The sequence below is a fragment of the Castor canadensis genome, chromosome 7 (assembly GCF_047511655.1).
Source record: "Castor canadensis chromosome 7, mCasCan1.hap1v2, whole genome shotgun sequence".
NCBI classification, from domain to species: Eukaryota; Metazoa; Chordata; class Mammalia; order Rodentia; family Castoridae; genus Castor; species Castor canadensis.
Genome location: NC_133392.1, coordinates 148,786,306 through 148,810,515, shown reverse-complemented (window position 1 = coordinate 148,810,515; position 24,210 = coordinate 148,786,306). Strand labels below are relative to the sequence as shown.

At 53.1% G+C, this 24,210-nt stretch overlaps 2 protein-coding genes across 8 annotated transcripts in view; one reads left to right on the top strand and one right to left on the bottom strand.

Moving 5' to 3' along the window:
- The first annotated feature begins 707 nt into the window (after positions 1–707).
- Htr6 (5-hydroxytryptamine receptor 6) lies at positions 708–13,737 on the top strand. 2 transcript variants are annotated; one of them, XM_020165374.2, is made up of 3 exons: positions 708–2,004; positions 11,429–11,587; positions 11,782–13,737. In XM_020165374.2, exons 1-3 carry the CDS (start codon positions 1,291–1,293, stop codon positions 12,220–12,222), a joined length of 1,314 nt encoding a protein of 437 aa, XP_020020963.2. In that variant the 5' UTR covers positions 708–1,290; the 3' UTR covers positions 12,223–13,737. The 2 variants fall into 2 exon arrangements, with proteins under 2 accessions (XP_020020963.2, XP_073937266.1); XM_074081165.1 differs by lacking the exon at positions 11,429–11,587.
- Positions 13,738–13,785: 48 nt separating this feature from the next.
- The window catches only part of Tmco4 (transmembrane and coiled-coil domains 4), a 100,961-nt gene continuing 90,536 nt past the window's right edge, over positions 13,786–24,210 (bottom strand). For 5 of the 6 annotated variants that reach the window (XM_074081162.1, XM_074081161.1, XM_074081160.1 and 2 more), the window contains 2 exons: positions 22,523–22,646; positions 13,786–15,723 (listed from right to left, as the gene is read on the bottom strand). In XM_074081162.1, the coding sequence (XP_073937263.1) occupies positions 15,331–15,723; positions 22,523–22,646 (517 nt within the window). In that variant the 3' untranslated portion in view covers positions 13,786–15,330. Of the gene's footprint in view, positions 15,724–21,612; positions 22,196–22,522; positions 22,647–24,210 lie in introns of all 6 variants that reach the window. The other variant, XR_012450097.1, reaches the window with a different exon arrangement.

The following is a 24,210-nucleotide window of genomic DNA, read 5'->3' as shown; positions in this document are numbered from 1 at the left end:
ACTTGGGGAGGGGTAGCGCGCTGCTTAGACTAAAGGTGAAGAATGCCAGGGATTGCTAACCCATTTTATAGATACAGCAATTGAGGCCCAAAACGGTGCCACGTGCCTTGTCCAATGATTCCCAGCAGGCTCCCCCTGAAAGCGCGGTAACCCTCGCCTCTAGTGGCCGGATTCCCTCGGCCAGACTTTTCTGGGGAGCAACCCCTGGGTCTAGGCAGGTCGCAGCCACTTTCTTTGAGTTCCGCCTGCGCCATCACCACTTGTGGGTTGGGGAGGGGTATGCGGAGGTGAGGGGGTGCCTTTGCACGGGAGGTAACCCGGCGCAGTTGGGGTGCTCGGCGCGTCCCTCCGCAGGCCTGGGGTACCGCGACCCAGCTCGGGGGCGAGGCTGGGGCTCGGCTCTCCCCGCCCACCGCGGGGCGGGGCGCACGCTCGGCGGCTCGGGGACCGCGCTCTGCTGAAGCTCCGCTGGCCCTTCGCCGGGTCGCCTCCTCCCGGCCCGCGGCCGCCTCTCCTGTCCAGCCCCGCAGCTCCTACCGCAGTCGCCGGCAGCCGAGCAGCGCCGAGCGCCCCAGGTAGGCAGTGCGCGCGGGCGGAGGCGACCAGGCGACCCGGCGCGGCGCGGCGCGGCGGGGAGGGCTGAGCGCGGCTCTGCCCAAAGCCAGTGGTGCCACCCGGTCCTCGGCCTTCCGCGCGCCGCAGGGGCCGAGTGCGTCGGGTACCCGGTGCCTCTGCGCCGGCGGAGTCCTACCTGCCCCACCGGGGCTTTGCCCCTGCCCCAGGGCCACTAAACTGCGACCCTCAAACCCGAAGGCTTCCTACCTAGCCCCCTCCCCCCCACGCCCACCCTCCGCTGGGAACCTGTTCCTGCTGAGGCGCCCTGTCGCCGACTGCTCCCACCTCCTGGGACTCTGCCTCTGGCCGGGCGCCCCCGCCCCTTTTTATGCCACCCCCTCCGGGGGGCCCTGTTCCACCCCGGGGCGCTCATCCAACGCCGTCCTAACTTTCCGCCGCTCCCTTTAGGGGACTCTGTTCATCAGGTGCCCCTCCCAAAACTTCCTACTCCAGTTGTCCCCGTCCCACCCCTGGGGACGCTCATATAACCCCTTACCATGCTCCTCCTGGTCACTACCCAGCCCCATGACCTAGCGACCCCGCCCCTGTCTTGTCACCCACTCTCCTAGGGGGCTGTTCTCACCGACGACGCCCATCCAGACCCAGGTTCCTCTAGGCCCCTTCCCTATCCTACTGCCCATCCTGTCACGTCCGGATCCTCCATCCCCAGTCCCCATGGTCCCAGAGCCAGGCCCTGCCAACAACAGCACCCCAGCCTGGGGGTCCGGGCCGCCGGCCGCCCCAGGGGGCAGCGGCTGGGTGGCTGCCGTGCTGTGCGTGGTCATCACGCTGACCGCGGCGGCCAACTCGCTGCTCATCGCGCTCATCTGCACGCAGCCCGCGCTGCGCAACACGTCTAACTTCTTCCTGGTGTCGCTGTTCACGTCGGACCTGATGGTGGGGCTGGTGGTGATGCCGCCCGCCATGCTGAACGCACTGTATGGGCGCTGGGTGCTGGCGCGTGGCCTCTGCCTGCTCTGGGCCGCCTTCGACGTGATGTGCTGCAGCGCCTCCATCCTCAACCTCTGCCTCATCAGCCTGGACCGCTACCTGCTCATCCTGTCGCCGCTGCGTTACAAGCTGCGCATGACACCCCCGCGCGCCCTGGCACTCATTCTGGGCGCCTGGAGCCTCGCGGCGCTCGCCTCCTTCCTGCCGGTGCTGCTGGGGTGGCACCAGCTGGGCCACATACGGGCACCTGCCCCGGGCCAGTGCCGCCTGCAGCCCAGTTTGCCCTTTGTCCTCGTGGCGTCAGGCCTTACTTTTTTCCTGCCCTCCGGTGCCATCTGCTTCACCTACTGCAGGATTCTGCTAGCTGCCCGAAAGCAGGCAGTGCAGGTGGCCTCCCTCACCACCGGCATGGCAGGCCAGGCCTTGGAGACACTGCAGGTACCTGGGGTGTGCTGGGAGACCCAGGCTCTTGGGATGGAGGCATTGGGTGACCCTGGGCATCTACTACTTAGTACACCCGTGGTGGCCTCCGCAGGGTCATTAGTAGCTCCAGACTCAGTGCCTGGCTGTCCACAGGACAGTTCCGTGGGATGCGGGGCAGGAAACCACCATGTGCAACAGGGAACTCAGGATGGCCCAGTTCTGCTCCCCTAAACTTCCCCAGGACTGCTGGGTGCATGCTGCTATCATGGCAAGACACCCAGAAACTTCAAAAGCATTTCTGTCCTTGATGCTCAGTAACCAAACCTGATGGTTCTGCCTCCTAAACAGGTACATCTCCACTGCCACCTCCCTAATCCAAGCAACTGTCACTTCTCACCTGGGAGTCTTTGATAGACTTTTGCTCGTTCTCCTGCTTCCACTCCAGACTGCCTCACTACTGTCCACTTTCTACACAGGAGCCAGAGCAAACAAAAAAAAAAATTGTTTTGGCAGTACGGGGGATTGAACCTGGGAGCTTCACGCATGTGCGCTACCACTTGAGCTGTGCCCCACCCCCCCAACTCTTTTGTTTGTGTTTTGTTTTTGAGACAGGGTCTGGCTAACTTTGCCTGGGCTGGTGTCCATCTCACCATCTTCCTGCCTCCACCTCCTTGGTAGCTGAATGAATGCACCTCCATGGCAGGCCAGAGCAATTTTTTTTTTTTTTAAAGTGACCGTGTTGCTCTCCTGCTATAAACCCTGGTATTGCAGTCAAAATAAAGTGCAAGCCCACCTCAGGACATGGCCTCAGGATCCGGGCCTGGCCACCTCTGCAGCTTTTCTGCGGCTCTCCCCTCTTCTCTTTCCCTGCATCAATCAGCCTTGGGGCCCTTTAGACTGTTCCTAGCAGGCATTGGGCTTCTGTGCCAAGGTCTTTGTACTTTCTGTTCCCTTTCACTGGAATGCTTTTCCATGTGGCTGCTCTTACCTGACATCTTTTCAGCCAACCTGTTCCCAGGACGACCCTGACCCCTCTTTGTGCAGATCCATCGCCCTCCTCCACTCTGTTATTCTCTGCCACAACCCCCAGTTTATTTGTTGACTTGATCATTCTGGCTCCCCCCCCCCGGCTTGAATAGAAGCTTTAGTGGCCTGTGTGTATCTCAGCCAGTTTTGATATCCAGGACACCTGGTAGGTGGTTAATGATTCCCTGTGAATGGAAGGTGCTCTTAGCTAAAGGGTCTGCGAGGTCTGTAAGTGGAGTGAGCGGCTGTTCTTGCTACTCCATCTGTGCACCATCCGATGGTCCTTGCTGCAGGGTGGGGGTGGGAATGCACCAGGCCTGAGCCCTAGAGACTAAAAAGAACCCTGGGGCAGGTCCTGGCTGGGCTTCTCAAGATCATCTTGGTGTAGCCAAGGAGGCTCTTGGAGGGTGTCAGATGCCTTGGGGTCATGGAGTGTTTGGGGACTTGGTTGGCAGCCTCATAGTTGTCCCCCAGGGCAGTGAGGCCAGAGACGCACTTGACCTCTCACCTAAGGAGGGCTTGCGGTGGATGAGGATCCTGGCTCAGCCCTGCTTTGTCTCCCTATCTGTGCTCTGGAACGTTCTTGAGTCCCAGCAGATAGGGTTGGGGTGTCTGCTGTGGGCTGTCCACATTCCCTCTTTTTTTTTTTTTCATATTTATAAAGATTTACTTCACCCTCAGTGTTCACTACAATGTCCTGCCTGACCAGGAATTGCCAGTTTGCTGCACATTTTCCTCGATTTTTCCATTAATTGACCTGAGAAGAAAAGGTGATTATACAGGTCTCTCTCCTGTGTGGATTTTCTGACATCAGAGGACAGGTTACTTCTCTGAAAGTTCATAAGCTACGAGCAATGGCTCAGCAGAGTGGTGGTTCACTTCTCACTCGTAGGAACAAGTGGAGGTCATCTTCAGTCCTTACAGAGAATTTTTTTTGGGAGAATGAACTAGGGCCACGCATGTGATATGCCCCCAGGTCTCTTGGTTCTTTTTGTTGTTGTCTGTCCTGAGGTTATGATTGCAGGGCCTCCAACTAACTAGACAAGTGCTCTTCCACTTGAGCCACTCTCCCAGCCTCCCTGGCTTCTTGTAAAGGAGAAAGACCAGGTGCTGGTGGCTCACTCCTATAATCCTAGTAGAGATTATGAGGATTGTTATCTGAAGCCTGCCCAGGCAAATAGTTCTCGAGACTCTATCTTGAAAGTACCCAACACAAAATAGGGCTGGCAGAGTGACTCAAGTGGTAGAGTTCCTGCCTAGCAAGTGTGAGGTCCTGAATTCAAACCCCAGTATTGCCCGCCCCAAAAAAAGTAAATAAAGAGAGCGAGCCATTGGAGGGGGGTGTCTGCTTCCTGACTCTTTCTCCCCCAACCCCAAGCCATTTAATTTCTTGGCATCATTTCACCTATCTTTTTACTTCCAAGAATTCACTTAGAAAGAAAACTTCCCATTGCCATAGTGAGACGGTGATCATGAACACAGCCTGGGGGAAGGCAGAGATGCCCTAGCAGTGTCACTGAAGTGCTCTCGGTATGGCTGGTGTGACGGAGTGCCCAGTCTTTCTCTTTAAAAGCTAGAAGTGTTAGTAACAGAGCAGCAATCACACTGGCCTTCCTTGACATGACCAGAAGGGCTTGGGGCTCATGCTCTCTTTGTGATGCAACAGCATCTTATCACCTAAAAGCACCTCCATCCCTCACTTGGCAAGTTCTGGCCTGGTGACCAAGGATGTGAGAAGTTGGCTGGTCTGTGTGAGGTCAGGGCAGGAACGGTCAGGATCCCTGTTCTAACAACGCCCATGGCCACAGGTCTTCTTTCTGTGAGGCAAGTCAGCTGGTACCAGGACAGAGCCTAAGACCATGGCCTCAGAACCTGGGCAAGAGCCTCCCAGGTGCCCACAGCTATAACCATGGGTCAGAGACACCAGGTAAAGCTTCTTAGTCCTGCAAACACCACCGAGGCAAATACAGTGCTACCATCACCCCTGTGTGACAGACAGGCAAACTGAGGCTCACAGAGAGCAGATGTAGCCTGCCCAGAGTCACCCAGCTGGTAAGGTTCAAGTTCAAATCTGGCTGATGGCGAGGCCTTGGTTTGAGCCAGCGCACTACCTGTGGGTAGTGACCCAGGGCTGTCACATCATGTCCCTTTTGTCCTCTGAGTACTCTGTTGGGTCTTCATCTGTCCTTGGTTGTGGCAATCCTGGGCTTCCATTCTTGTTCCTCCTCCTCCACCTCACTGTTTTCCAAAACAAATCTCACTTTGTATTATGACTGGAAAGACCACGCACAGCCTGGACTCAACATGCCCCAGACAGAACTCTCTGTTTTCCTTATCCCAGACCTGGCCCCAGTGTCTTCCCTATGTCAGTGAACAGCACCCCGTTCTTCCTGTCCCTTAGCCCAGGAACCCTGGATGCCTCTCTCCTCTCACTCCACATCAAACCCTCTCACCTCCATCTTGAAAACACTTCCAGGCTCTGGGCACTTCTCATCTCTCCATTGCTGCCCCCTGGCTGAGCCCCTTCACTGGTACCTGAGTTTTCGCAGTAGCTTCAGGATTCTCTTCTTACTTTCAACCTTATCCAACAGCCAGAGTGATCACTTTAAAGTGCAGTTCCCACCACGTCATTTCTCTGCCCTGGTGGCCTCACATGTCACTTCACCTGGACCTTAGCCACTTACCTGGCTTCCTCTCCTTCTACACCAGCCCTTGTTCTTTCTCTTTCAGCCCCACTGGCCTCCTTGTGCATACCACGAGCACAAAGGTCCTACCTCAGGACCTTTGTACTTGCTGTTCCCTCTGTCAGGAGCATTCTTTCATCTCTATATGGTCCTTCCTTAACTTCTATCACTTCCTTCTGGGCTCTGTTCACTTCCTTCCCTGATCCCTCTCTCAAGACTAGTAACTGGCTAGATGCCAGTGGCTCACTCTTGTAATCCTAGCTACTTGGGAGGCTGAGACTGCGGCTCAAGGCCACACGGGGCAAATAGTTCATGAGACCCCATCTCCAAAATAACTAGAGCAAAAATGGACTGGAGATGTGGCTCAAGTGTTTGAGTGCCTATTTTGCAAGCTTGAAGTAAATGTGAAGCCCTGAATTCAAACCCTAGTCCCATCCAAAAAAAAAAAAAAAATCGTAACTGCCACCCTCCCCAGGTCCTCTTCAGTTCTAATTTCCTGAGTTATCTCTCTCAGCAGCATCTACCATATTTCATTGATTGATTGGAGTACTGGGGATCAAACCAAGTGCATGCTAGGCAAGCATGCTACCACTGAGCTACCCCGCCCCTCCATTTACTTACTGATTGCTTATTTCCCCAGTAGGATGCAAGCTCTGTGAGGATGGGGCCTTGTCTTGCTTGCCACTGCACTCAGACCTAAAACAGTGCCTGGCACCTCATGGGGGGCTCAGTGAGTGTCTGTAGAAAGAAGGAAATGAACACGGTGCTCCAGAGCGCCTGGGACCCCCCCTGCTCACCTCGCTGCCTTGTCTTGCTCCCTCAGGACCAGTTTGGTGTGGGGTACATCCTAAGTTCTTCATTGCATGCATGCATTCGCTCAGTAGCGTGTATTGAGTACCGACTGTGGGCAGGAGCGACGGTCAAGGTCCTGCCTTCTTGGAGTCTGTGCTGCAATTGGAGACAGACTTTGATCCTGAGACACTAGCATGAGAGGGATTAGGATTTATAAGAGGGAGCTTCCCCCCGTGAACCTTCTGTACCCATATGTTGGAAGATTAAAGTGAAGAAGTCACAGGGGGTTGGGGACATAGGAGCTGTTCAGTGTGCTGTCCCCCCACTCCCAGCTGCCTTAGCCTTAGTTTGAAAATGGGTTTTTTGCTCAGGCCTTCCTGGCATCCCCAGGGGCTGGGAGGGAGGGCCATGCTGAGAGCTAGTGCTGCAGGGTGGTCCATGTGGGTAGTGGTGTCACTGTGAGAGGGTGTCACTGTGCAAGGGAGTGGGAGTGTGGGGGTCAGGGTGGGGGGAGGGTGCCTGGGTGTGTTAGGCTCAGCCTTGGGCAATTCTGGAGGGACAAGAGCATCACTGGGCAGCAACGGGGCACCATGGGTGCTTGGCCTGATGGAGTAGCAAGAAGGGCCAGCCAGGAGGTTCCTGCTGCCTGCTGCCTCTCCCCCTCTTTGCCAGCATGTCTGTGTCTCTGTCTCTGGTTCCTAATCCTCCCCCTCTCTGTCCCTCCCACAGCTCCATCTCTCTCCTTTCTTTTCCTTCTTCTACTTGTCCCCACCCCCCATCAGTTTCTTCTCCTCTGCACCTTCCCCCACCCCACTGTGCACTGTTCTTAGTGTTCTGTCTTCTTTCCATCTTTGTCCCTCCTCAGAGGAGGAGGGGGCTGTGATCACAGAAATATCTGTGTGGAGGAGGAGGGGGCAGAGCTGGGAGGGGAGGGGCTGCAGAGCGGCTGTGCTGAGCTGGCAGACTTGGCTGCTGCTCTGAGTCTGGTGGCTTGGGGTTACCAGATTAGGACTAGGACCTTGGTGTCTGTTTGTCAAGGTTCAAGTCCTGCCTGTTGTCTGTCACAGCTGAGTGACCTCGAGAAGTCATTTTACTTCCCTGTGTCGCAGGGCCACAGATATCGGCCCCCCCTTTCTTTTTGGTAGTACTGGGGTTTGAACTCTAGGCTGAACTATGCCGGCCCTTTTTGTGTTGGGTATTTTCGAGATAGTGTCTCAGGAACTACTTGCCCAGGCTGACCCCAAACCGAAATCCTGATCTTTGCTTCCTGAGTAGCTGGCATTATAAGGATGAGCCACCAGTGCCTGGCTAAATACAGTCTTTTTATTTTCTTTTTGGCAGTGCTGGGGTTTGAACTCAGGGCCTCATGCTTACTAGGCAGGTGCTCTACGACTTGAGCTTCTCTGCTAGCCCACTCGTGAGGATGTCTGAAGAATCAGTGAGAAAATGTATGTGAAGGATGTTCGCTTCTTTCCTGTTGGTGATAAGATAGATGGTTTTGGGGAGCTGCCCCAGAGAGGAAGGTCACCATGGCTGCCACCAGCAGTGTTACCACGATCAACTAGCTAAACTGGCCACTAATAATGATAAGCACGATATGCCAGGAGCTGTTTTAATAGCTTTATATTTTCTTATTTAATCCTAATACCCTTCTGTCAGGTAGATGCTATTGCAGTTGCTGTTTTGCAAAAGGGAGAGACACAGAGAGGCAAAGTAACTTGCTTAAGGTCACTCAGCTGGTTAGCAACAGAGCCAGGATTTGAAACTAGGCAGTCTGGCTCCAGTTTATAGTTGTTGACAGATTAGATTAGATATGGTTAGATGGTCCATCTAACCACATTACGATTAGATGATCATAAAAAATTTAAATGACCCAAGGGAATACAGTAAGTGTAACTGATTTTATTATATTTTTTGTGGTGCTGGGCATGGAACCCAGGACTTTGTGCTTACTAGGCAAGTGCTCTCTCTACCATTGACCTGCAACCCCAGCCCCCAAACCCAGGACTGTTCCCAGAAAGACTAGAGAGAGAACCCAGCTTGCCTTCATGACCCACCCCATGACCAACCTCCGATGTCCTGCCACATCCCCAGTGCCCACACCTCTGACAGGATTAGGGCTGCGTTTTGTTCCCTTTCCTCCCTGGGCCACTGGGGCTCACAAGGCACCCATATGAGTGGAGCCTTCTGGAAACAGTACCCCTCCCTCCCCACATTGTCTGTCCCCATCCGTGGTAGCCACTTGAAGGAATGGCAGACCCTAGGAGTCTTGTGGGAAGCAGGTTAACCACACAGCCTCTACACACAGCCTCCTTTGGAGTAGGGAAAAGTAGGAGAGGAGGGAGAGAAGTGACTCTCTCCTCCTGCTGACTTGGGAGCCAACCTGGGAGCAGTCATGGATCTATGGGGGTGGAGAGGATCCTGTAGCTGTGGAGCCCGAGCTGCCACACAGTGAGTCAGAGCATCTGTCCTGACGTCTGTGCCTCTCTGGGGAGGCCAGTGCTGCTGGCAGAAGGACAGGGCCCTGGAGGCTGTTCCATCACCCTGAGCCGGCAGGGTGGCCGCCACACCTTTAGCGTGTGTGCTTATATTTCTAACCCTGAGCCTCTCAGTGGCTCTGGAGGCTGAGCACCACCCCTCCCAGTTCACAGATGGACATGGAAGCTTTCTCAAGTTCGCAGAGCGAGTGAGTGGCACATTGCTGCCCCACTAAGGCAGAGGGGAGAAACCAGGGCCTCTCTAGGGTGCTCTTCTGGGAAGTTACCCTTGATATTTGTATAAGCAGATTTCACCTGGCTAGACATGCAGAGGGACAACGGTGAACATGTTTTATCCGCCTTCCCCTCATTCCAGATGGAGAACCCATGGTCCTATAGAAAGATAGCCTGGAGCTGGGGTTAGCACTGTGGACAGACACCAACCCTGGAAACCCAGGAGACAGGGAGAGAGGAGCAATTGGGAGGATAGCTCGGGCCTGAGAGCTGGCTGGGGATGCTGGCTGCGAACCTCCCTGGCATTGAGGAGGCACTGACACATATTGGCTTTGTCGCCTCCTCCCCTGCTCCATCTGCTTGGGAATCTGGCTCCCTTCCCGCCTCCTCCTTGACATCTCCCCACACCTGAGCCACCTCTGGCTGCCTCAGGAATGAGGCTGGGCTCTCATACAATTGAAGAAGGTCTGGGTGAACCCCTGGTTTCCAAACCTAAGTGTGTTCCCAGGCAACATACAAATCCTTCACGGAGCGCGTGATGGTTGTGCACATGGAGCTTACTTAAATTGTTATGATAGGTGGGTCTCACTTTGTGAAAATCTGATATAGGAAAATCCAATTGATGATGACACATGGTCAGAGGAGGTTTCACATCCCAGCTTTTATAGACTTCTAGAGGCTTTGTGGTAGAAACTAAAGACTTCAGGGTAGTCTCTGAACCTTCTGAAAGTATAGGACATTTTTTCCTTGTGTGTAATTTTTTGTCATTATTTATTTATTTATTGTAGTGCTGGGGGTACATTGTGACATTAAGTTCTATTTTTTTTTTTTGGTGGCACTGGAGTTTGAACTCAGGGCCTCACTCTTGCTAGTCAGATGCTCTTACCTCTAGAGGTACTCTTCCAGCCCTGTATAATTTTTTTTTTTTGTCAGTACTGGGGTTTGAACTTAGGACCTAATGCTTGCTGGCAGGTACTCCACCACTTGAGCCACCTCCCTAGCCCTTTTGCTTTAGTTACTTTTAAGACAGAGTCTCACTTTTTGCCTGAGTCTGCCTTTGGACTGAGGCTTTCCCACATAGCTGTGATTACAGCTGTGAATCACCACACCCTGCTTATTCTTTGTTATAGGGTCTCGCTAACTTCCCCCACCCCAGACTGGCCTCAAATTACAACCCTGCTATCTCCACCTCCCACATCACAGAGATTACAGGTGTGAGCCATCGAACCTGGCATTTTCTATAAGCATTTTTCTTTCCCGAGGAAATTTTTTGGGTAGATTTCTTAGATTTTCAAAGGGGTCATGAAGTTCAAAAAAGTGCTATAGGATCATCCAGTGCAGAAAGGCTTTTAATGTTTGGGGACTGCTGGTTGCCAGGTGGCAGAGTCAAATTCTAGCCTTTCTGGGCCTATGTCCTCCTCTCAGTGGCTTCGGGGGAGCGTTTCTCTCCCCTCCTTCTCCATGTGGAGAAGGACGAGGTCCACAAGTCCACAGCAGAGCTGAGTCTTAAAATAACCAAGATTTCCAGCCTCTCTGGTATCCTATAAAGGATTTAATTGCAATCATTTGTATTGTGCACACATTCTCAAAAAAGAAAAAAAATGATACTTGCATTTTGTGGAGCACAATTGCACAGGCAACCCGTTACTCCAAACTATGAAAGAAACCCATTTATAAAGAAGTTGCCAAGCCTGGAGAGCAGCAAGTCCTCTTTGGTCAAGTACAGCTCAAGTTCTTGAGTGCTAAGGGCTCAGCAGGTATTGAGCTCAGTGCGATGTGCCTTGGTCTGTGTGGGGGGTTGGCTTTGAGGGAGGGCTGTTCTCCTGACCACCAGTTGGGGCAGCGTCACTCTGTATTACAGCACTGCCTGGAGCTCCTTGTGAAATGCTGGGTCAGGGTCAGGGTTCAGAGGGACCAAGATCAGGGCTCAGTCTAGGTTCAGTTGAGGCCCCCTTTAAGACCTTTGTTATGTAAGCCTCCATGTTGGGCTCAGGGTTCAGTCCAGGACCATGGTCAGTGCTTAAATTTATTGCTGATGTCAGGGTTTGGTCTGGACCACGGTTAAGTTCAATTTGGAATCAGGATCAGGCATCTGTGTAGGACTTTAGTTGGAGCTCAAAGATCAAGGCTTAGTTAATTACTAGTACTAAGACTCAGTCTAGAATTAGAGTTGAAGTTCATTCTGTGGCTAGCACCAGTGGACTCACATGGCCATCCTTTCTGCAGGTGCCCAAGACTCCACGCCCCGGGATGGAGTCAGCTGCCAGCAGGCGCCTGACCACCAAGCACAGCAGGAAGGCCTTGAAGGCCAGCCTGACACTGGGCATCCTGCTCAGTATGTTCTTTGTGGCCTGGCTGCCTTTCTTTTTGGCTAACATAGCCCAGGTAATGCATGGCAGGGAGATGAGTCCAGGCCTGGCTGGGTGACCAGAGCCTCACCCTGGCACAGGTGCAGTGAGGGAGGAAGGGAAGGCTGGCTCTTATGGAGCCTGCATTTGTATGTGTCAGTTCTGTTTGCACAGGGTGGGATGTCTGGGTCCCTGCCCCAGAATCGGGCATGACATGTTCTCTCTCCCCAGGCTGTGTGTGACTGCGTCTCCCCAGGCCTCTTCGATGTCCTCACATGGCTGGGGTATTGTAACAGCACCCTGAACCCCATCATCTACCCACTCTTCATGCGGGACTTCAAGCGGGCCCTGGGAAGGCTCCTGCCATGCCCCCACTGTCCCCAGGAGCGCCAGGCCAGCCTTGCCTCCCCTTCCATGAAGACCTCTCACAGCGGTGCCCGGCCTGGCCTAAGCCTGCAGCATGTGCAGCCCTTACCCCTGCCTCCAGACTCGGACTCAGACTCAGACTCAGGCTCCTCAGGCCTGCAGCTCACGGCCCAGCTGCTGTTGCCTGGAGAGGCCACCCGGGAACCCCTGCCACCTACCAGGGCCACTGCAGTGGTCAACTTCTTCGACATTGATCCTGTGGAGCCCGAGTTGCGGCTGCATCCACTCGGTAACCCCACAAACTGACCAGGTCTGGAGCTGGCCAGCAATGAGCCATGTCTCTGAGGCCTTAGCCAATTTGGCTAAGCTAGGAAGCTGTAGGTGTCCAGGTTGCTGTCTGAACTCTGGGGTGGTCATGAGAGGGTGTGTGGCTGTGCTAGTCCCCACAGCAGCTGCAGGGCCCCTGAGCTGCAGGAATGGAGCTAGCTTGAATGCAGTTCTCTGCAGGACACTCCACTATTACATGTAACTTGGGGTTTGTGCACAACACTGAAGGACTCTGGGAGTTGAGCAGGATGTCAGTCTTAGCCTTTGCCCATTGTCTCAGGCTGGGTGGGAGGGAATGCTTCCATCTGGTACACAGGTTTATGCTTGGCCCAATCCCTCACTACTCCAAGTGCAGTCCAGGGACCGTCAGCATTCTGCACACCTGCGAGTTTATTTAGTGTGCTCACCTCTGCCCCATCCCTGGCCTGTATGCTGGTGAGATCCTCACCAGCTGTATTGTGAGCTGTGTTGTCTGGCTTTAACCCTGAGGATGGCTTGCTGGACACTTCAGTCCTGTGTGTGCCTGGGAGTCAGGTGGGCATAAATTTGAACCTTTGTTTTGCTTTTTGACTGTGGAGTCTAGCACCGGTTACTTATCCTCTCTGAGCCTCAGTTTTCCCCTTTGTGGAATGGGGTATTTATGCCATCTCTCAGGGTTGTCTGGAGAATTGGGATAGTCTCAGTAAGGGGTTAGCAAGGGGTGTGTTCCGTTGTTATAACACCTGGCCATCCAGCCCCCTGGCTCTGGCTATGGGCCAGGAAGGGCTATTCTCACATTTAAAAATTTTTTTTAGTGCTGGGATGGAACCTAGGGCCTTGCGCATGTTAGGCAGGTGCTCTGCTCCTGAGCCACACTCAAGTCCCATTGTACTTTTTCTACCCCCAGTTCATATTCCCACATGACTCAGGCTCTCCACCTGTTGGTTCTGGGTGCTGGGCAGGGCACCTGTCACTCAGGGACCCTTCTAGCGTCCAACTGCTGCTTGGTCTGTCCTGGGCAAAGGGGCAGGTAGCCATTCTTGTTCAGTGTTGGGGGCAGGTTTTCTCCACCCTGGGTTTCCATGGACCTAGAGGGGGACAGCTGCTAGGGACCCATGCAGCCCCTGCTCGGCCTCCTCTGACCTTTCCCTGGGTCAGTGAGGGAAAGGGATATGGCAGCCACTTGGGTTGGCAGAGCAGTGTTGAAGAGCAGCTGTCCCTGGCATGGGGTGGGTGGATTCTGCTCAGGGACCTTGTTTGTGTGGGCAGGGGTCGGAGAACTCCCAGTTCCTGGCTTACCTGCTCTAGGTTCCTTTTTAGCCCCAGGTTTTTCTCAAGTTCCACCAACTTAAACTCCCAGGGTCCTCCGCGAATGACTGGGCGCTCTCCTTGGTGCTGATCAGACTCAACTTGGCCTTGGCTCCTGCCTGCAGAAAGGCCATGGTGCTTGCAGGGGCTTCCTCTCTGCCTCCAGGCCTGCCAGAGGGGATTCTCAATAAACACTGGCTAGAGGAAGTGACCATGTGGACTGGATTCTATTGAGGGGGGGCTAAGGAAGCATCTGAGGCCGTGGAAGAGACCTGTGCCCGGGTGTATTGGGTTCTGGTCTGAACTCTCTCTCCCGATTTGCTTTGGAACCCCAGCAATATCTTTTCCCATATTGGGGCCTTAGTGTGGCACAAGCAGTTTAGATTCGAAGCAGTAGGAGTTGTGTGTTTGTAGAATGAACAAATGCAAATATGCTGGAGGAGCCGTCTGGGTTTTGTACTCTGTCACCAATTCCTTCCGCCCTCCTCCCAGCTCCTCCAGAGCTTGTCCACATGCCCTCTGCCTTGCCACCATTTCCCCTTGTGCACACTGGGGGCACCTCTGGCCCTGCCATCCAGGAACAGTGGGAGGAACAAGGAGGAAGCTTGACATGAATGCTGACATGGCAGCTAAGAGCTTAGGTTCTGAAGTCGTACTCATTGGGTTTGAGACTTTGCTCCATCACTGACTAGCTGTGTGACCTTCAGCAGGCACCTAATCTTTCTGAGCCTCAGTTTCCCTAAGTATAAAGTGCAGAGAACAATAGTACCACTGGGCATGGGTGGCTCATGCCTGTAATCCAAGTACTCGAGAGACAGAGATCAGCCCAGGAAAATAGTTCATGAGATCCTATCTCGAAAAAACCCATCACAAAAAAGGGTTGATGGAGTGGCTCAAGGTGAAGGCCCTGAGTTCAAGCCCTAGTACCACGCGCACACACACACACACACACACACACACACATACACACAAAACCCCACAAAAAACAATAGTACCAATGCTATAGGGAGCTCATGAAAGTCAACTGAAAAATCCATGGAAGCATTTGGTCCGTGGTAAACACCCAGTATGTATGGGGGGTGCTCTTATCATTTATAGATGTTGTTGTCACCCGTTCCTGCTACAAGAACTCCTTCGCTGTATAATCCACGCTTGCCTCCAGGCTCAGTTCCCACTACACCAAATGCCAATTCAGTGTTTATTCCTCGTGCCCCGTTCCAGTTATATTCAGAACCACCATGATGCACACTGTAGGGATGCTGTTCACATCCCATCTGTGTAACTGTTGCTTCTGTAGTTGTGCAGTGCACAACCTGCATGGACCTTCAGGACAGACCGAGCCGATCAGATCTTCTAAGAGCAGAGAGAGGAAGCTGCCCCTTGGCACCTGGGTCTGCTCTGTAGGAGCCCATTGGTGGGGCCTGGGGCTAGAGGGCAGTGCTGGCGTGTTTATGGAAGAGCAGGAAGACACCTAGCGCCACAGAGGCCAGGGGAAGGAGGTGGCATGGGAGCCTCCAGCCCCAGAGAGACCTGTGACCTACCTCCTCATGAATAGCCAGACCTCTCAGCTGGGACTTCAAATGCAGGAAGCCCACGGCTGGATGGGAGCCCTGGAGTTGGAACTGTGCTCTGTTGCCCAGGTGGCAGTGTTTTCTCCCCTGTTCCCCTTCCTTCAAGTTCTTTTTCAGTTCTGATTCCTTCAATTTAGGAAAGGCACTTGTGGATTTCCAACCTTCAGAGCTCCCCGGGGAGAGTGCTGCATAGAGAAATCTGGGGAGATGCCCAGGGTCTCCACTAGGGTCAGTCCAGTCCCTGGCAGAACCCTTGGGTCTCGTGGGTGCAGTCAGGGCAGCCCAGTGGGTTGGGGCCCATGCCATGCCTGCAGACACAGGGGCTCTCAGCTGGGCTGGCAGCAGGAGGAAGTGGGGTCCCTTCAGGTTGGTCCAGGACTGTGGGCACCTGGGCTTGGCTGGAGTCAGTGGACATAGCCACTTTGGGGGTGTCTTCGGGTGCGAGCCCCTGGGTTTGCCCATCCTGATGGGTGGTCTCAACTGCTACCTGGCTGGGCTCATCTTGGGGCAGGCTGCTGGGGGCCAGCAGTAGCCCCTTCTCGTCCCAGCCTGGCTTGGTGTGGATGCCCACGGCCTTCAGGATGACGTCCATCTGCTTGGCGTAGTCCAGGTGGCCACTGACCTGCAGGAGGACAGTGAGTGAGGGCCAGCAGTGGGTAGGCAAGAGGGCCCAGCCCTCCCCAGTGCCCTGAGCTAAGCTTCTGAACCTTGACATCCTCAGCCAACCACTCACCAATCCCATCTCCAACTCTCACTCTCAGATCCAGAGTGGGGTGGCGAGGCTCCAGGTTCAAAGCTGTTGTGGGATTTCTTAGATAAAGGCAAAGAAGTTTCTCTAAAAGGGTGGGTCCTTTGAGCAGGGAGGACTCTCCTGATGGACAGCAGGCTGGGGGAGGCTCTTGTTCTCTGCCTGCCACTGTAGTGGAAGGGCCCTGGTGCCTACTGGTCATGGAACTTCAGGGCATGGGCACCTTCTATCCCTGACTCTTGTTGCCTCCTCTGTGAATTGGGGACAGTCAGAGTAGCTTTACCAGAGGGTGGCTCTTGGGGATTTCTCCCAGAAAAGCCCCAAGTTGGAAATAAAGCTACAGCAAGGGCTGCAAAGTGTTGTGATGACAGCTGGCTCTCCCCCTTCTCCCTTAGTCCTAAGAACTCTGCCCAGTTGCCCTCGCAGCTGGGTGTAGCATTGGGACAGTCATGGCCAATGAATGTGTCTTGCAAAGGTCATGTATTGGAAACAGTCCCCAATGCCACAGAGTTCAGAGGTGGACCTGTAAGAGGTGAGTGGATTAATGCTGTTCTCTCGAGAGTGGGATTGTTATCCAAACGTGTTCATCTCTCTTTTGCCTTTTGCCTTCTTGGACGATGCAGCAAGAAGCCACCAGACCAGAAGCCAGTGCCAGGCCTTTGGACTGCACACCTTCAGAACCATGAGCCAAACAAATTTCTGTGCGTTGTGAATTGTCTGTCTCAGGTATTTATAGTAGGACAAAGGGACCAAGTCAGAGAGGAAGCAGTGATGTTCTGTGGGGCATCCTTGGAACTGAATTTAGAAGGAGGGGTGCTCTTCTTTTTGTGTGTGTGTGGGAGATACTGGGGCTTGAACTCAGGGCCTACACCCTGAGCCACTCCATCAGCCCTTTTTCATGATGAGTTTTTTCGAGATAGGATCTTGAGAACTATTTGTCTGGGCTGGCTTTGAACTCTCATCTTTGCCTTCTGAGTAGCTAGGATTACAGGCATGAGCCACTGGCCTGGATGGAATTCAGACAGGATGGCCACAGCCTGAACAGCCATCTTGGGCCATGAGCCGGTCCATTAAGGAAGGCACAGCAAGCTGCAAGAGAGAAGGAATTTTAGCCCCTGAACACTGCAGTCAGCAAAGTAGTCCAACACTGCCTATTCTGGCATCTTCTGTGCGACAGAATCAAGCTTTGTGTGTTTAAGACACCTTAGCATGGCTCTATTACATGGTCTTGAACGCCAGCTAAGACAAGGGTGAAGAACTTAGAAGTGCCATCCCTTTCCTCGGAGAATAAGACATTGCACTGGGATGTGTCTGTGACTGGAATGTCCGGTGCCTGGATGGATTAACGGATGATGTCCAACACACAGTAGGTCTTTAATACAGTCAGGCAACTAACCTTTTTGGATAGGTGCTGGATGGAGGCCTGTTTGTAAAGCCTGGTTTCTGCATGGAAAGTCAGTTGGTGAAGGAGGACTTCAAAATCAGTCCCATTTTACAGATGAGGAAATTGAAGCCCAGAGTGGTTTGCTTAATGGTACAGTGAGAGAAGCACAGTGCAAAGCCCAGTCCCTTGCTTAAGATGCACGCATGAGAGCTGGGCCCGAGTTCTCCCCAGCCTGCCCAGAGGGCATGCCCAGTGCCAGAGGCAAGCACAAGCCTGAAGGGAAAGGTTTTTATTTAAAAAGAACAGGAAAACACTGGGGAGGCTCTTGCTGGGGATCTTAGCAAACAACACAGACTCTGCTGCTAACATCTGCATTTCTATTGAGTTCCAAATCACACTGAGCTGTTCAAATGATTTGTCAAGAACACAAAGAGAAACTTCCCTGTGCACTTCTGTCATTTTCTCACCGGGAACCTGCCTGCCTCTCCAGCCTTTCCTTATGAATGTCTTGAAACACATGTCCACACACAAAGACCTTCTCAGGCACATGGATTGGGGTGGAGGTCAAGGTGAGGCCAATGCCCTTTTGCTTCAGGTGTATTGACCGTCTGGGTGGCACCAGAAAGAACCTGCATTTGGACTCAGAGAAACGGGCCCCAGCTTCAGCTCTGTCTCTAACTTGGAACTGGGCTAGACCTTCTGATTTCCTGAACCCCATCTTCCTCATCTGTAAAATGAACAATATGACCTTGATCTGCTGCAAGAGGTTCAAGAGCCTGGCACTTTGTAGAATACAAAACTGTGGTGTTTCTTATGCAACCCAAAACACTTTCATAGAGATGTTGCTTGATTTGAATTAGTGATACCCAAACTCAGGCGTTTGGTGGGAAGAAATAATACTTGTGAGTCACAAGGCACAGTGCTGGCACTTAGTCGGTGCCCCATAAATATGAGTTCCCTTTCTTTAGTTTTCTTAGAATGGGGAATGGAGGATAGGGAGTTAGTTGGGCTGATCTACTTGGGAGCCCAAGATGGCTGCTTAAGCTCTGTACTTTACATTTGAATTCCAGCCAACAGAAACTTCAGACCCAGAGGGACAAAACCATAATTGCTTCTCTAAAGACAAACTAGAGCTGCCTCCCTGTACTTTGCAGTGCTGGCAAAGGGCTGGTGTCAGGACTGGGTGGAAATAGGAAGAAGTGCACGACCACCAGCTGCAGCTGACTCTAGTTGGATACCCTATGCCCACTACTGCTCGCTGTCCTAGAACACAGAGCTCCGGTGTTCTTGGCTTTGAGCTGGTCTAGGTCTCAGCCAACCCCAGTCCCTGGACTGCTGTTCTGTACAGACCCAGGAGAGAGAGGTGGCTGCCAGTGCTCCAACTTTACAGTCAGCTGGAGGGAGGGTGGCACGGGGGTGACGAGGGCAGGAAAAAGCCTTTTGTGAGCTGTGGAAAGTTCTGGCGCAGCTGATGCTGGCTGAAGATTTCAGCCTGTGACATCTCCCTGGCTGTCCTGTTGAAATCTGCCCGCTGCTGGCAGACTCTGAGCATTGCCAGAGTCCCCTGAAAGTGAAGAAGCTGTCTCATGGTCTCATGCTGGCTAGAGACCCTCACTGGGGCGTCACAGCCTCTGGACACTGAATGGTGGCCCTCAGTGCACCTGGACAGCATCAGTTTCTCGTCAGACTATTTGCTTCAAGGGCCACTTCTAAGTCACCCTTGCAACCCACACAGCCCTAGATCCTCATGCATATGAACCCGCCCTGGCACTTCCCATTTCTTGCATGGAAAGAGACCTCAAAGGGACCGAACCTTGGCTATCACCACCCCTACTGCCTGTCCCAAGAACTACCTTCCGAGCCTACCAGGCCCCTTGGGACTCAGTTCCCTCAGCTGTAAAATGGGACTCATAAAGACATCTACACCGTGTGGGCTGGTGTGAGGATCTAGTGGGATAACACATGGAGGAAGACATATTGGCAGACTTGGAGGTGGCAGCTGAGGCCATGGGCCATAGGAATGCAGGCTGCACAAATGTGTCTTTGAGGGCTCGGGCTTTGAAATAGGTTCCCCATACTCATCGGTAATAGGCAACGAGGTAATAGGCATCACCTCCTAATGCCTCAGTTTGCACATCTGCCCAATGGGTTATGATGCCTGTATGCACATAGAGCGGTGCCTGCCACAGGCTGGCTATTGTTATTGCTGTTATTATGATTGAGTGTCTCCTTTGTGCTGAGCCTTTTGCTAAGTTCTAGAAGACACTTGGCATCTCCTTTGGGACACAGAGAGCCTTGCCCTGGGCCTGGGTCCCTGGAAGCCTAATGTACTGGGCCTGGGTAGTGGAATCCCCCTGCCCACGGCAACCCAGTCCCTGTGTCTGCAGGACAGACCGAAAGTCTGGAAGGCAGCTTGGCCTTGGTTCCTTCATTCACCTCAGAGATGGCCTCTGCCTGCGACAGGGTGGGCGGGGAGGTGACAGGTCTGTGGTTTGCTGGGAGCTGAGTGTGGCTAGGCTTCCCCAGCAGCCAGCCCTTCTCCTCCAGCGAGTTTCCAAGGAAAACGGGAACAGGAACAGCACACAAAGGCAATGCTAATTACCTCCAATTACCCAGAGGAGAAAAGCACCGCTTTGGCGATGCACCTAATGAGATAAAGAGCTATTATTAGGCAGGAGCTGGGAAGCTGCCACGGGCTCTAGTGAGAAGGGCAAGCTGCTGGTCTCCTGGGCAAAGAACTGGGGGTGATGGCAGCAGTTGGAGAGGAGGGGGGGCTAAGATTTAGTGAGAGCCTACTATGCTCCAAGCTTCTTACTTGGACTGTCCTGGAAGTTAGGAGATTTACACCACTTCATTGATAAGGAAACTGAGGCACAGAGAGGTTAAGGACTGGCCTAAGTTCCCACAGCCAGGACACCAGTGGTGGATTCTAAGCTAGGCCTCTAGGGCCAAAGGCTGGGCTCTCCCTGTGGCCTCCTGCCTGGCTTCCGGGGCAGAGTGGTGAAATAAAGGGAACTTAAACTGAAAAGGAACTCCTGGATTTTTTTTTTTTTTTTTTGCTGTGATAGGTTTTTGAACTCAGGGCCTCCACCTTGAGCTAATCCACTAGCCCTTTTTTGTGATAGTTTTTTCAAGATAGTCTTGTGAACTATTTGCCTGGCCTGGCTTAGAACTGTGATCCTCCTGATCTCTGCCTCCTGAGTAGCTAGGATTACAGGTGTGAGCTTCCCTGGATTCTTTTGGCAGAAGAGGACACATGGTGGTGAGGCACAAGGTCCTCACTCCTCTTTGTCCCATTCAGGGTGCAGGAACTCTCAAAAATCAGACAGAGAACCCTGGTCATGGGTCAGAAGGCATCAGTACAGAGCCTGTGGTTTTGTGCCTTCCTCAGTCCCACAGGGAGGTGGCAGCATTCAGAGGCCAGACTTTCATGCCTCAGTTCTCCCATCTGTGAGCTGGGGACACCTAAGAGCTACTGTACAGGTGGATGAGAGTCACAGCTCACATGTTTCAGGGATAAAGATGATCCAAGAGGGCAGGAACTCATGTCTGTCCTATAAAGCCTGTCCAACCTGGGCCATTGGGTCCATGAGCAGATGAGTCTAGAAACTCCTATTCCTGGGGTTACCCCAGGCCCCAAAGTTCCCACTTAGGAAGGCCCAGGGCTGCCCCATTTTTTTTTTTACTTCTGGGGCCAATGATCCTCAGCCTATGTGAGGGTCTTGGGAGTTGGGGGAGCTCAGACACAGGGGAGGATGGATTGGCCCTAGCAAGATGGTTGTAGGCCAGGAGAGAGGCCTAGGTGAACCCCAGGCAGGAATATTGCTGGTGGACACAGGGCATTGGCAGGTGAAGTTCTGCTTTGTGTGTGTGTGTGTGTGTGTGTGTGTGTGTGTGTGTGTGCGCGCGCGCGCGCTCGCGCACGCGCTAGAGTTACCCTATGTTACCGACCGTCAAATGCTCGGTGAAGTTTCAATAACAGGTGAGGGCTGGGCATGCTGGGGTGGCTGAGGTAGGCCATGCCCAGCTTCACCTGCCATTGAGGCTGGGATAGGGGAGGCTGGGTGGGCGGGCAGCTATGGAAGGCAGAGTCCCTCAGAGGGAGGGATTTGGCTGAAGGTGGGGGAGAGGTGTGCTGTGTTTGCTGTCAGGCAGGAGGGCTCAAATTGCCACTGTGTGCAAATTGGGTTCCCCTGGGGAGGCACTTGGCATATGTGGAATGGCAGGAAGCTGAGTAATAACTGGAACCAAACTTTTTGCCCTCGCAGCCCCTCGTGTCTCACAGATTTGCACTGGTTTAAGTCTGCCCTCTGACGCAACTGTGGCTACTGCCTTCCCCTCCTGGTGGAGGCACCTGTCCCTCTGGTTCTCATGTTTACCTGAGCTGAGCAATGACCACTGGCTTCAGACCTAGGTTCAAGTCCTGCTCTGCCATGTTCCAGCAGCGTGATCTTGGGCAAGTTCCTTGTCTTCTCTAACCTCAGTGTTCTCATCTGTACAGTGGAGGGGGAAATGCCTGTAAATGGCTTAGGGCAGAGGCAGGAACAGCCAGTGTGTCCTCACAGGAGGTTAGGAGCTCGCTATGACAGGAATGAACTCCCTTGAAAGGAATGAGGTCCTTTCAAGTCTAAAATGTGACCTAGAAACTGCAGTAGGGTTTATGTAGCTTCCCATGAAGATACCTTCCTACTCACTTCCAGCAAGAATTCTCTGTAACCATCTCAGCCCACTGAGTCTTAGCCCCATAGGACTCCTTTGGGAATATGTCTAAAATGCAGAGTCGCAGGCCCCAAGCCATGGGGGTGGTTGGTGATGGAAGGCTTGGACGGGGGCCCTGAAACTTGCATTTTAAGTAAACTTCCAGAAGGCAGGCTCGGGGCTGCACTCCATCCTTGCTCCAGCCTGAGCCCTCGGCCTGTGTCCTTTGCTTGATCTGGTTGTTTCTGAGAGACACACATCATCCTGATGGGGGAAGAAGATGGCAGTTATGTGCCACCAGAGGGGGACTTTGTAAGTTCAAATCCTACCTTGCTAATCACTAGTTGTGAGACAGAAACTTTTCTAAACCTCAGTTTCTTCATCTGTGAAATGGGGCAACAGTTCTGGCCTGACAGCTGTGTGAGGGTTAGAGCTGAGGGGTGAAGGGCTGGGGACAGAGTCCACAGGAGGAAGGTCCCTGGTATATACTGGTCTCCAGGACTGACAGGGAGGGGTTTGCTGGGCTGAGGTTACCTGGTGTTCCTTACACAGGCACAGGCAGAGCCCTGGGAAGGACAGGTGGGCACTCACCATGGAGGACAGGTCCACATTCTCCATCCTCCGATCCTGCAATAGCACGGGCTGGAGGCCAGCAACACGGAACTGCACAGAGGATGTGCGGTACACAAAGCTCAGTAGCCAGTCTCCCCTGCAGGTGGAGATGGGTGACATTAGCCTGGGAAAGGTAAGACTGGGTCCACCTGACCCAAGGGTTTTGGTGGGACTGGAACTTCTGCAGGAGACCAAGACCAGACTGTGTGGAGAGCAGTGCTGAGAGCTTGCCTGGCCCAGTGCCAAGGGCTGCACACAGATGCCACGGTGACTCTATGATGGCTCTGTTTTGGTCCTGCTGGGTCCCCAGAGCCAAGAATAGTATCTGTCATGCAACAGATGCAGCTCTGTTGACTGACACCTAAGTATTTTTTTGCGGTGCTGGGGATGGAACCCAGGTCCTCCTGCGTGCTAAACACACGCTCCATTAGAGCTAGAGTCTAACCCTGATGACTGAGTGAACACTGAGTGGACAAGAAGAAACTGGATAAGGTTCTCCTTGATCCATGTGTTGCTCAGGCGAGCTTTGAACCCCTGTCCCTGCAATCCCCCCAGCAGACAACCCCACACTATCCAGAGAAAATAAGCCTAGACTCTGCCTCCCAGCTCTTGAGAGGCAATGAGCATTGTACAGGGATGATGACACGGTCTGAGGGTCCCACAGATGGCCTTCCTTCTTGAACCCCTGAATTTTGTCCTGGGGTGAAGCTGGGGAGGTCAAGAGTCATGCACTCAGGCCTCGTGACTCAGTCAGTCCAGGCATGTGTACGGATTACATCCAGACACATCTGATTTAGCACATCTGGTCATCTTTTATGGAGACTGATATCCACCGGATCCCCAGGAATCTGCTTCTTTTGGCATCCAAAGTAGCACCCTTCCTCACTGCAGGATGGGGCTCAGAATGGCCAAGAGGCAGGAGGCCTGGTTTGAGTCCTGGTCTTGGCTGTGTGATCTGTTATGTGGCCACAGGTCAATCTCCAGCTGGCCTGGGGCTCAAGGTTGGTGGGGCTCTCCCGGGCCTGGTCAGTTCTGACCTTTGTGGTCTCTGACAACGTGGGTGTGTGTGGGAACCAAACTGGAAGGCCCTAGAAGGACAGGGTCCAGGTTGGACTTGTCAAACTGGTGTGCTCCAAATTGGCTTGCTAGCCTCTACCTCCTTCCTCAGTAGCACCTGCCCAGGTGCTCAAGCAGAAACAACTTCTCAGATTAAAACACGTATCTGACCATAGTCCTCTGCTCTTACAAACCACCCGTGGCTCCCCATTGCCCACAGACTTTCCCTTCTAGAAACTCCTTAACTCTCTCCAGAGAGCAATGCTTTCAGATCCCAATGACCATTTTAAACCTGGGGGTCTAAGAAGCAGTATCTAGGAATGGTGGTTACAGGGGTAGGGGAGATGAAGCCAGTTGTTTTACTGACCTAACCATAGTACTTATGGATACCCAATACTGTAAAAGTTCCCGATACAGACAGTTGTAAATAAGCAGAGTCAGTGTCATCCTTCCAAACTATTTCTATTATAGTTATGACAACAAAATATTCATTTCACTTTTTATACAAATGGAGGGACAGCGCAGGAGCATATGATAAAGGTTTCCACAATCTCTCTACTGTGCTGATGAGCAAACCACAGAGCCTTCAAGACTTCTCCTTCTGGTTCTGG